The sequence below is a fragment of the Chelon labrosus genome, assembly GCF_963514085.1.
Source record: "Chelon labrosus genome assembly, chromosome: 1".
NCBI classification, from domain to species: Eukaryota; Metazoa; Chordata; class Actinopteri; order Mugiliformes; family Mugilidae; genus Chelon; species Chelon labrosus.
Window position 1 is genome coordinate 8,095,607 of NC_140337.1, and position 13,015 is coordinate 8,108,621.

Sequence of the window (13,015 nt, forward strand, 5' to 3'; positions counted from 1 at the left end):
AGAGACATTGTCAGAGGTGAAGTGCTGCACTCTGTCAGGATTCACTGAGAGAGACGCTGCTGAATGGAAATCTGAAAAAGAGTCAAAGCAAGAAGAGTGATATTAATCTGAAAAAGGCCACAATGCAAATATTTATTTGCTTTAATTTTTTAATTCCTGAAAATTAGTGCAAGCATGACAAGGTGCAGTGTTTTGGGCCACCTCTGCCCCCTACTGAGTTCACCCTCCTGTGTAAAGTTGCCCTCGACTGACCAATATACATCCACTATACGATCTATTCAGGAACTGTCTGCAACCACACCTGGGGACAGAGTATATCTGTTCTCTGACCCTGCATTCTGGGTCAGTCTCCGGTCTCGGACCCACTCTGTGTCGGTAGGCTCACCATGACCTGGAACTCCAATAAACTTGCACCACTTCAGCAAACTTGGAACTAGACTTGGATTGTTTTTTTTCTTCAACACCTGACATCTGTACTCTGACAATCTGATAAGTAAGAGCAGTAACATGAGCTGATGAAGTATCCAAAGATGAAGAGGAAAGATTCAAACACATGCCATTCCTTACCTTCTGATACCAGAATATTCATATTATATTATTAGTATTATTGGACTTTCTTTTTTCCTCTTTCATGTATTTGTTTATTTTCTTCTTTTTCCTCCTGTGCATACATATACTTTCTTCCAGACTCAACATATACCCACACAACACAGCACACCCTGAGACACCACATATAACCTCCTATGTGTTAGAGACGTCCTGTACCAGTTTTTGTGTTCAATTTAAAAAAAAAAAAGTTTCAAAGTCTTGTAAACCTCTTTTTGTGTTTTTCATATTATATGTTTGTTGAAAAGAAACTGGAATGGTAATAAGATAATTATTTTGATGGTAGCAAAAAAGACAGATCCTGCTGCATGAGGAGAACATAAATGTGAACAGTCAATGAATTGTAAGCATGTGTTTTAGTTTTCAAGATACTGCATGTAGGTCACAGAGAAAAAATTAAAGGTGACATATAATCTACTTATTGAGAGAACAGATGGAAACAAACTGACCTCCAGACCAGACAAACTGAGGTTGACTGGAATCAGTGTAAAACACTGGGTCTCCTCTTCCAGCTCTACACACATATCCTGCTGTGTGTGTCTGTCCATCAATGATGTAGGAATCTTGTTCAGTTCCATTGATGCTACCAGGAAGCAGCTCATAGTTGTAAGGTGGATACTTGTGTGATAGATCAGGAACAGCTTTATACCAGTAAAACCTCCATCCTGCAGATGGATGTTCAAGCTCACAGCTCAGAGTTACTGAGGCTCCAGGACTCAGCCATGATGGAGACACAGAGAGGACAGGTTTAACTGTTGAAAGACATTTTAAACATGTTATGTTTCATCTCTTAACAAAGAATACAACTTCTATAAAAAATATTCACTTTAAATTAGAAACTCAGCAAGGCCTGAGGTTGATTTGCTGTTCAGTTTGAAGTGAAAAACCAAACCAGTGCATGATCAGGATTAGATACAGACTAAGTTTTATTTCATTACCTTGCTAAACAAAGCTCCTAAAACTGAGACCATACTTGTAACACTGACAATTATTATAGATGATTTCACATAACTGACATCTTTGTCCACATTAATGTTTTAAACATTCATATTTTTCTGGAAACTATCATAAAAATATACTGTAGGAGCATGTGACACATTAGAAAACAGGGGCACACAGATCACAGCAGGTAGTGTTTGTATTATTAGTGGAGAGTGACAGACATGATCTGTGATATGGTTTCCAGGCTCAACTTCACTGGTGGTCGTTTTCTATTATCTTGTGTTTCAATACAAATGCCGGGGTTTCTTGTTAACAAACTGATGCGTACAGCACATGGAGAATTCCTCCTGTAAACCTAAACATCCCACATGTGTCACTGTCACTGTTTACTGTGTATTCTAAAAGCTACTTTTCAGCTCTTTTGTTAACAAACCAAAAACATAGATGCCAACAATTACGTATTGTTAAAAAACTGTTTGTTGCCTTATTTAGATTAAAGTGCAAAAATTCATTAAACTGATCTAAATGAAAGATGTTCATCTTACCTGATACAGTCAGTGTGATGGCATCACTCCACTCTGTTAAAGACTGGCCCCTTCTGCCTCTACAACTGTATTCTCCACTGTCAGTGTCAGTAGCTCTGTTGATCCTGTATTCTCTGGATGTTGGAGTTTTCTTTAACTCATATTGTTTCCATTCATACGTCCACTGAGTTCCTTCACCTCCCTGGATCTCACATCTGATGGTGATTGTCTCTCCTCTGAATATCTGAGGCCTGTTGGGTTGGAGGATCACTGTGGGAGCTGCTCAGCACAACAAAATACTCAGTTTGAGTAAAAAAAATCAAATAAATACAGTAGAAAAATACAGTTCTTTTAGTCATAACTTCAATACTTATTATATAAATATATGCTGTTCCCAGTATTCGTAATGAAACTCAATAGCTACAAAAAAAAAAAAAAATGAAATATTTGGTTTAGAAAAAACTGCTTCAGTGGCTAGAAATATCATCAGGCTCCATCTAGTGTTGAACTGTTGAACCTCAGTTGTTTATATGAAAGATACATTAACCAGAGTCAGGACAATTAGTTCATGCAACTGGTGTGAATATGTCATCAGTAGCTCCATAAATCTCAGTCAGGTTCATTCATTCTTCCTCTGGTTATGTGGGTTCTCAGTCACCTTGTTGTCATCATTATATCACCAATGAGGTGATATGATGATGACTTTAGCAACTGAAAGTGGTAACAAAAAAAGACACTATGGTAGTAGTCAGGATATCATTTGCACTACATGTCAGACTGTTGTAACTAATGGTACCAGTGGCTGACTCTTTGGTATCCTCATCAGCACCCTCTTCTGTTAAAATGATCACATGCATCAATAGACAATTCTTTTGTCTAACGTCAACGACCTCTTTAATGAATAAACAATTTGGCCCAAGCGTGGGTATAACACCTGCTCTGGTGATCTGCTAACACTCAGGCACTGATGATCTGCTCAGTTTGTAAAATGATTTTATAAAATGAACTGCTACATCACAAAAAGGAGGATGTGGATACAGAGAAGAGTGATAGAGGAGACAATGAATACCAGATAAATTCTTCACAGCACTAAAACAAAGATCAGATATGATCCATCTTACCTGATACAGTCAGTCTGATGGCATCACTCCAGTCTGCTGAACGGTGACCTTTTCTGCCTCTACATCTGTATTCTCCACTGTCAGTCTCAGTAGCTGTGTCGATCCTGTATTCTCTGGATGTTGGAGTTTTCTTTAACTCATACTGTTTCCATTCATACGTCCACTGACTTCCTTCACCTCCCTGGATCTCACATCTGAGGGTGATTTTCTCTCCTCTGAATATCTGAGGCCAGTTGGGTTGGAGGATCACTGTGGGAGCTGTTCAGCGCAACAAAATACTCAGTTTGAGTAAAAAACTAAATAAACAGAAAAATTCCATTTTTTTTAGTCATAACTTCAATGCTTATTATATAAATATATGCTGTTCCCAGTATTCGTAATGAAACTCAATAGCTACAAAATAAAAATGAAATATTTGGTATAGAAAAAACTGCTTCAGTGGCAAGAAATATCATCAGGCTCCATCTAGTGTTGAACTGTTGAACCTCAGTTGTTTATATGAAAGATACATTAACCAGAGTCAGGACAATTAGTTCATGCAACTGGTGTGAATATGTCATCAGTAGCTCCATAAATCTCAGTCAGGTTCATTCATTCTTCCTCTGGTTATGTGGGTTCTCAGTCACCTTGTTGTCATCATCATATCACCAATGCGGTGATATGATGATGACTTTAGCAACTGAAAGTGGTAACAAAAAAAGACACTATGGTAGTAGTCAGGATATCATTTGCACTACATGTCAGACTGTTGTAACTAATGGTACCAGTGGCTGACTCTTTGGTATCCTCATCAGCACCCTCTTCTGTTAAAATGATCACAAGCATCAATAGACAATTCTTTTGTCTAACGTCAACGACCTCTTTAATGAATAAACAATTTGGCCCAAGCGTGGGTATAACACCTGCTCTGGTGATCTGCTAACACTCAGGCACTGATGATCTGCTGAGTTTATAAAACGATTTTATAAAATGAACTGCTACATCACAAGGAGGAGGATGTGGATACAGAGAAGAGTGATAGAGGAGACAATGAATACCAGATAAATTCTTCACAGCACTAAAACAAAGATCAGATATGATCCATCTTACCTGATACAGTCAGTGTGATGGCATCACTCCAGTCTGCTGAACGGTGACCTTTTCTGCCTCTACATCTGTATTCTCCACTGTCAGTCTCAGTAGCTCTGTTGATCCTGTATTCTCTGGATGTTGGAGTTTTCTTTAACTCATACTGTTTCCATTCATACGTCCACTGACTTCCTCCACCTCCCTGGATCTCACATCTGAGGGTGATTTTCTCTCCTCTGAATATCTGAGGCCAGTTGGGTTGGAGGATCACTCTGGGAGCTGGTCAGCACAAAAAAAAACTCAGTTTGAGTAAAAAACTAAATAAACAGAAAAATACAATTGTTTTAGTCATAACTTCAATGCTTATTATATAAATATATGCTGTTCCCAGTATTCGTAATGAAACTCAATAGCTACAAAATAAAAATGAAATATTTGGCTTAGAAAAAATTGTTTCAGTGGCAAGAAATATCATCAGGCTCCATCTAGTGTTGAACTGTTGAACCTCAGTTGTTTATATGAAAGATACATTAACCAGAGTCAGGACAATTAGTTCATGCAACTGGTGTGAATATGTCATCAGTAGCTCCATAAATCTCAGTCAGGTTCATTCATTCTTCCTCTGGTTATGTGGGTTCTCAGTCACCTTGTTGTCATCATCATATCACCAATGAGGTGATATGATGATGACTTTAGCAACTGAAAGTGGTAACAAAAAAAGACACTATGGTAGTAGTCAGGATATCATTAGCACTACATGTCAGACTGTTGTAACTAATGGTACCAGTGGCTGACTCTTTGGTATCTTCATCAGCACCATCTTCTGTTAAAATGATCACATGCATCAACAGACAACCCATTTGTCTAAAGTCAACGAGCTCTTTAGTGAATAGACAATTTGGCCCAAGCGTGGGTATAACACCTGCTCTGGTGATCTGCTAACACTCAGACACTAATAATCTGCTCAGTTTGTAAAATGATTTTATAAAATGAACTGCTACATCACAAAAAGGAGGATGTGGATACAGAGAAGAGTGATAGAGGAGATGATGAATACCAGATAAATTCTTCACAGCACTAAAACAAAGATCAGATATGATCCATCTTACCTGATACAGTCAGTCTGATGGCATCACTCCACTCTGTTAAAGACTGGCCCCTTCTGCCTCTACATCTGTATTCTCCACTGTCAGTCTCAGTAGCTGTGTCAATCCTGTATTCTCTGGATGTTTGAGTTTTTTTAGACTTGTCCTGTTCCCATTCATACATCCACCAACTTCCTTCACCTCCCTGGATCTCACATCTGATGGTGATTGTCTCTCCTCTGAATATCTGAGGCCAGTTGGGTTGGAGGGTCACTGTTGGAGCTGTTCAGCACAAAAATACTCAGTTTGAATAAAAAACTAAATAAACAGAAAAATACAATTCTTTTAGTCATAACTTCAATGCTTATTATATAAATATATGCTGTTCCCAGTATTCGTAATGAAACTCAATAGCTACAAAATAAAAATGAAATATTTGATTTAGAAAAAACTGCTTCAGTGGCAAGAAATATCATCAGGCTCCATCTAGTGTTGAACTGTTGAACCTCAGTTGTTTATATGAAAGATACATTAACCAGAGTCAGGACAATTAGTTCATGCAACTGGTGTGAATATGTCATCAGTAGCTCCATAAATCTCAGTCAGGTTCATTCATTCTTCCTCTGGTTATGTGGGTTCTCAGTCACCTTGTTGTCATCATCATATCACCAATGAGGTGATTAATGATGACTTTAGCAACTGAAAGTGGTAACAAAAAAAGACACTATGGTAGTAGTCAGGATATCATTAGCACTACATGTCAGACTGTTGTAACTAATGGTACCAGTGGCTGACTCTTTGGTATCCTCATCAGCACCCTCTTCTGTTAAAATGATCACATGCATCAACAGACAACCCATTTGTATAACGTCAACGACCTCTTTAATGAATAAAATTTGGCCCAAGCGTGGGTATAACACCTGCTCTGGTGATCTGCTAACACTCAGGCACTAATGATCTGCTCAGTTTATAAAATGATTTTATAAAATGAACTGCTACATCACAAAAAGGAGGATGTGGATACAGAGAAGAGTGATAGAGGAGACGATGAATACCAGATAAATTCTTCACAGCACTAAAACAAAGATCAGATATGATCCAACTCACCTGATACAGTCAGTCTGATGGCATCACTCCACTCTGTTGAAGACTGGCCCCTTCTGCCTATACATCTGTATTCTCCACTGTCAGTCTCAGTAGCTCTGTAGATCTGTAGATACTTTGTAGATCCTCTGGATGTTGGAGGTTTGTTTAACTCATACTGTTCCCATTCATACGTCCACTGACTTCCTTCACCTCCCTGGATTTCACATCTGAGGGTGATTGTCTCTCCTCTGAATATCTGAGGCCAGTTGGGTTGGAGGGTCACTCTGGGAGCTGTTCAGCACAAAAATACTCAGTTTGAATAAAAAACTAAATAAACAGAAAAATACAATTGTTTTAGTCATAACTTCAATGCTTATTATATAAATATATGCTGTTCCCAGTATTCGTAATGAAACTGAATAGCTACAAAATAAAAATGAAATATTTGATTTAGAAAAAACTGCTGCAGTGGCAAGAAATATCATCAGGCTCCATCTAGTGTTGAACTGTTGAACCTCAGTTGTTTATATGAAAGATACATTAACCAGAGTCAGGACAATTAGTTCATGCAACTGGTGTGAATATGTCATCAGTAGCTCCATAAATCTCAGTCAGGTTCATTCATTCTTCCTCTGGTTATGTGGGTTCTCAGTCACCTTGTTGTCATCATCATATCACCAATGAGGTGATATAATGATGACTTTAGCAACTGAAAGTGGTAACAAAAAAAGACACTATGGTAGTAGTCAGGATATCATTTGCACTACATGTCAGACTGTTGTAACTAATGGTACCAGTGGCTGACTCTTTGGTATCCTCATCAGCACCATCTTCTGTTAAAATGATCACATGCATCAACAGACAACCCATTTGTATAACGTCAACGACCTCTTTAATGAATAAACAGTTTGGCCCAAGCGTGGGTATAACACCTGCTCTGGTGATCTGCTAACACTCAGGCACTAATAATCTGCTCAGTTTATAAAATGATTTTATAAAATGAACTGCTACATCACAAAAAGGAGGATGTGGATACAGAGAAGAGTGATAGAGGAGACGATGAATACCAGATAAATTCTTCACAGCACTAAAACAAAGATCAGATATGATCCAACTTACCTGATACAGTCAGTCTGATGGCATTACTCCACTCTGTTGAATAGCTGCCCCTTGTGCCTCTACATCTGTATTCTCCACTGTCAGTCTCAGTAGCTCTGCTGATCCAGTATTCTCTGGATCTTTGAGGTTTGTTTAACTCATATTGTTTCCATTCATACGTCCACTGAGTTCCTCCACCTCCCTGGATCTCACATCTGAGGGTGATTGTCTCTCCTCTGAATATCTGAGGCCAGTTGGGTTGGAGGGTCACTGTTGGCTTACTGGGAGCTGTTCACCACAAACAAATACTCAGTTTGAGTAAAAAAAAACAAATAAGCAGAAAAATACAATTGTTTAGTCATAACTTCAATGCTTATTATATAAATATATGCTGTTCCCAGTATTCGTAATGAAACTGAATAGCTACAAAATAAAAATGAAATATTTGATTTAGAAAAAACTGCTTCAGTGGCAAGAAATATCATCAGGCTCCATCTAGTGTTGAACTGTTGAACCTCAGTTGTTTATATGAAAGATACATTAACCAGAGTCAGGACAATTAGTTCATGCAACTGGTGTGAATATGTCATCAGTAGCTCCATAAATCTCAGTCAGGTTCATTCATTCTTCCTCTGGTTATGTGGGTTCTCAGTCACCTTGTTGTCATCATCATATCACCAATGAGGTGATTAATGATGACTTTAGCAACTGAAAGTGGTAACAAAAAAAGACACTATGGTAGTAGTCAGGATATCATTAGCACTACATGTCAGACTGTTGTAACTAATGGTACCAGTGGCTGACTCTTTGGTATCCTCATCAGCACCCTCTTCTGTTAAAATGATCACATGCATCAACAGACAACCCATTTGTCTAACGTCAACGACCTCTTTAGTGAATAGACAATTTGGCCCGAGTGTGGGTATGACACCTGCTCTGGTGATCTGCTAACACTCAGGCACTAATAATCTGCTCAGTTTATAAAATGATTTTATAAAATGAACTGCTACATCACAAAAAGGAGGATGTGGATACAGAGAAGAGTGATAGAGGAGTACAACCAGTACATTATATAAAACGAGAGAAAACAAAGAAAAACCATTATTCACCTTGAGCGTTTCCTTGGAAGAGTGTACTGAGCACTAAAATGAAGATCAGATATGATCAAGTCAAAACCAGAATGCACTTAGCCAGTTAACAAAAAAGAGCTGGAGACAGCTGTTGACAACCAGCAGCTTTTTGAGATGATACTGTATACTGTACGCTAGGTGTGAAACAGAAAACAACAAAACACAACTAACAAAAAATGTTAAAACAAGAATTATAACAATAACACAATTCAAAACCCAAATACATCCCATCTTTAACCATATACACACTCAGATACACACAAAAGGTACCCCAGCCAGCATGTTGCTCAATAATCACATTAATAATATTTATTTTTTAAAGTCTGCTCCATTCAAGCTCTTTGAAAAGAAAGAGTAAACTTGCAACACATTGAGAAACATATTACTGGATCGATTTGAAGAGAATTAAGGAATTTACTTACAGAATAAGCCCAGCGCAAAGAGCACAGTACGCCTCATGCTGACATGGAGCCCTGCTGCACCCTGCTCCACTGATAATGTGAAACTGTTCTACCTATTAATAACAGCGAAGAACGAGAGAAGAAAAGAGAAGTTGCGTTCGATATAAATATGAATTCACCAATTTTCTCCAACTTCTTCTTCGGAGTAAAGCCTCTCTGCACTTCCTTCCCTTTTACACAGCTACCGTGAACTTGACCGCAGCAGTTGTTTGACACCCTACATTTCCTGTCCACAGTTGATATTATTAGCTTGTTTCTAATGCAAAGGTTGATGCCTGGTCCAGTTAAAACATGACATTTAGACATGGCAAACAATAATCATTGCACATGCATGAAACCTAAGACAACATTTTAGTGTGGCAGTTTGCATGTTATGCGCCCACTGCTCTACTGGTATGAATGTCTTGCAACTGATAATTACTGAAATGGTCAGGAATTCCTTCCTCACTAATGCCAGTAAATTTAATTCAAGTATTTTCTTGTCATGACTGTCATGAAAGCCACGCTGTCATCTTCCCATGCTGTTTCTGTCACCCATACAGCAACTGTGCCTATTACTCTACAATCCTTTCTCATCATTGTCATCGTCTCTACGTCACTGACCCTGAATGGCTGCCTGTGTGTGTGCTTCTGGGCCCTCCATGTTGTGCTTCATAACAGAACTGGAACTAGACATCATGACAGAGATTGGAATAAAAATTGATTTTTATCTGAAAATACGTGCATGTCTTCAGTTTAAATAAAAAAATTAGAGAAACAGCAAACGATAAAACAGAAGTAACTAAAGTGCAATGCATACTTGAACCTCAACACAGACTCTATAGTCATACGTTGTGGTGGGATACTGGTTTTAAAGCTTGGTTTGTGACCCCAAACACAGGAAATGGCTGACTGACTGCATGCCTGAAGTGATGCTGCTGTTTGTTTCACAAGCAAAAGTAACCAAGACGACGACAACTTTGCATAAAGTGAACACCGAATACTTCTACAGAGCTAAAGTTCAAACTTTTTAGCTGCATGCAGAATTTGAAGTGTTGTAATGAATGCAGTATGAAAAATAAATGTATTTCTGCTGTAACTTCACATGCTACCAAGGTGCATGGAGGAGGAAAAGAAATCATAGAAAGGTCAAAACCCCAGTAGCACTTGTAGTATATGGAATAACTTTATTAGACTGGCGCGTTTCAGCTCGTGGCCTTCATCAGGGACCCTGATAATGAATACAATATGACTGAATTCTTTCTAAAATGATTCTCCTGCTCGCTTGTGGTTTAAGGGTAGCTATATTTCTGCAAAAAGTAAAATTAAAAGTGTTAATTTAGCACACTCTTTGTGGCAATAAAACAGATGCTAGCCAAATTTTAGGATTTGTTATAAATCCAGTGTTATTACAGTATATTTAGTTATTCTGTTTACTTGGAAAGTAGTGGATGAAAAGAAACTGATAAGCCAACTTGCCAAGTTCTTCTTCACAAACAAAGAGATGTGAAAGCAAGAATCAGGCATCATCACATTCAAAGCACAGTCAGCATGTTTACAAGACGACAAGGGGTGCTTGTACCACTGTGCAAATCGTGCTGTCAGTTTTACTTTACTTACCCTTTAAACAGTTAATGTAGAAATTAAAGCACAATTTTTATATTTCGTTGTTGTTTTTAGCAGAATGATGACAGGTGGCGACATGAGGAAGTGAATGGTCAGTGTGAAAAAATTTCCCCTCGCTTTGCATCTTGACCACCCCATCTCTGCAATTAGCCTGGGGTAAGACACGTAGTCTGAGAGGCAACCACATTTGGCCCTCAGTATTCCATTTCCTCATTTTGGTGCTGCAGGCCGTTGATGTGAAGAGATAAACAGATAAGAATGTAGCTCAATGGGAAGCTAATGTTCTGTGAGTTGCTGCACACTAACCAGGGCACTGGTAGTGTAGCATTCAACTAGTACAACCTATTTTTCAGAATAGTCCATCCGAATCAGTCGTCACTCCCAAGAACAGGAGGACCTGCTGAAAATGCCTCATTTGTTCTTCTAGCCCTAATAACCCCAGAAATGTTTAGTTCCCTTGACCTGCAAGTTATTTCAGTGTTGGCTGCGGTCAAGCTACACACCCTTACAGTGATGTGCATCACTCTTTAGACCAACTAACTTAGCCGCATGTTGAACACTGGAGCCCACATTAGCAAATCTGCTCCACGTGTTCTCACGGCCTGTCAAGACAGCTGGTTTTCACACATCGTAGGTGTGGTTACTGAGTTTCACCTGGTCTCATCACTGATAGTAGATTACTCTTTATAAAAGGTTAAACGTATTTTAATGGCTGGCACCTTCTCTGTCCAGATCAGTTCCCGCGCCTAAATCTGTACTTTATAACAGAGCGGTGCAACTTATAGCATCTTCAGGAGCTGCAAACGTGACAGATCTAATATCTACAGGGGTGACATTTCTAGTAGAAGCGGCTGGAAGACGTCTGTCAGATGATACTACAGATTAAGGCAAGGATGAAGCCAATACTGATAAACCAATTCCCTGGAAGCTCGGTCCATTCTGGGTCCAAAATATTCTTATATCTGTCCCGATGATAGCTGCCAGTTCATCTTTATTTTAGTGTGTGTCCTCGTTGTAAATGTGTTGCCTTACCTCTCTCTGAGGGTCACAGGCCTGCAGAAAAAGGCATCTCCCTTGACAAACTTTCCATCTTTGTCGGGAAAGTGGAGAGGATGAAGACAGTGTGGCATCTCCAACACACCCTCATCATGAAGAGCAGACAATGTGAAGGGATATACAGGTGTTCCCTGTAGAATACATAAACACTGGTTCAGGATATTGTTTTTGCATTCTGTACTTGAAATAAAGATGTGTTGTGTCCTTCTGTAGCCCCACTGGCCTTGCAGTGGTAGTGCATGTGCTTTAGTCTGCCATACCTATGAAATCATCACTCTCTTGCTGAATATGAAAATTTGTTTTCTATTTTTGCCTATCTCAAGTAGAGTGTCCTTCACTTCTGGGTGTTGTGTAGGTTTTTGTTCTTTTTTTACCCTGGAAAGAATCAAGTGATCCTTCGTCACTGATGTCTTCTGGCCACTAGAGGGAAGAGTTCAGGCGACTCCAATTCTTCCTGCTATCTCTCTGAATATGTTTGTTTTGTTTCAGGAGACTGTTTTACTTGCATTAAAATACGTAAACCTAACTGTATGCATATTTCTGCCTATGGGCCATACTTGAATAGTAAACATTCAGACACCTGTAATTTGAGTTATATTAAATCTGACCTTTTTAATGAAGTGACCTCTGAAGGCGACATGTTGAAATTCTATGAGGAAGCAAGAATGTGGTGATGACACTTAGTCTATGTGACTGATGGACGATAGCATTAGTGAAAGGCAGGATCATGCTGTGGGTGGCACAGTGGTATGGTGGTTAGTACTGATGCCTCACAGCAAGCAGGCTGGCTGACTGGGCCTTTCTGTGTGGAGTTTGCATGTTCTCCCTGTGTCTGCATGGGTTCTCTCCAGGTACTCTGGCTTCCTCCCACCGTCCAAAGACATGCTCATTAGGTTAATTGGTGATTCTAAATTGGCCATAGGTGTGAATGTGAGTGTGAATGGTTGTCTGTCTCTTTGTGTTAGCCCTGTGATGGACTGGCGACCTGTCCAGGGTGTAAATGGCCTTGCTTTTATATAGCGCTTTTCTACCTATTGGTACTCAAAGCGCTTTACAGTCATAGACACATCTACCCATTCGCTCACACAAGCACGCACACATTCACACACCAGTGCCACGCACTGGGAGCAACTGGGGGTTCAGTGTCTTGCTCAAGGACACTTCGACATGGGGCACATTCCGGGGATCGAACCGCTAACCCTCTGGTTCGTGTACAACCCGCTCTACCTACTG

General features: G+C 39.3%; 1 protein-coding gene across 1 annotated transcript; it reads right to left on the bottom strand.

Moving 5' to 3' along the window:
* Positions 1-969: 969 nt before the first annotated feature.
* LOC311491149 (high affinity immunoglobulin gamma Fc receptor I-like) lies at positions 970-11,856 on the bottom strand (the record flags this gene model as incomplete). The annotated part of the gene is made up of 7 exons (XM_084549009.1): positions 970-977; positions 2,094-2,351; positions 4,283-4,493; positions 5,378-5,628; positions 6,454-6,723; positions 7,552-7,670; positions 11,759-11,856. 7 exons carry the CDS (start codon positions 11,854-11,856, stop codon positions 970-972), a joined length of 1,215 nt encoding a protein of 404 aa, XP_084405135.1.
* Positions 11,857-13,015: the final 1,159 nt, after the last annotated feature.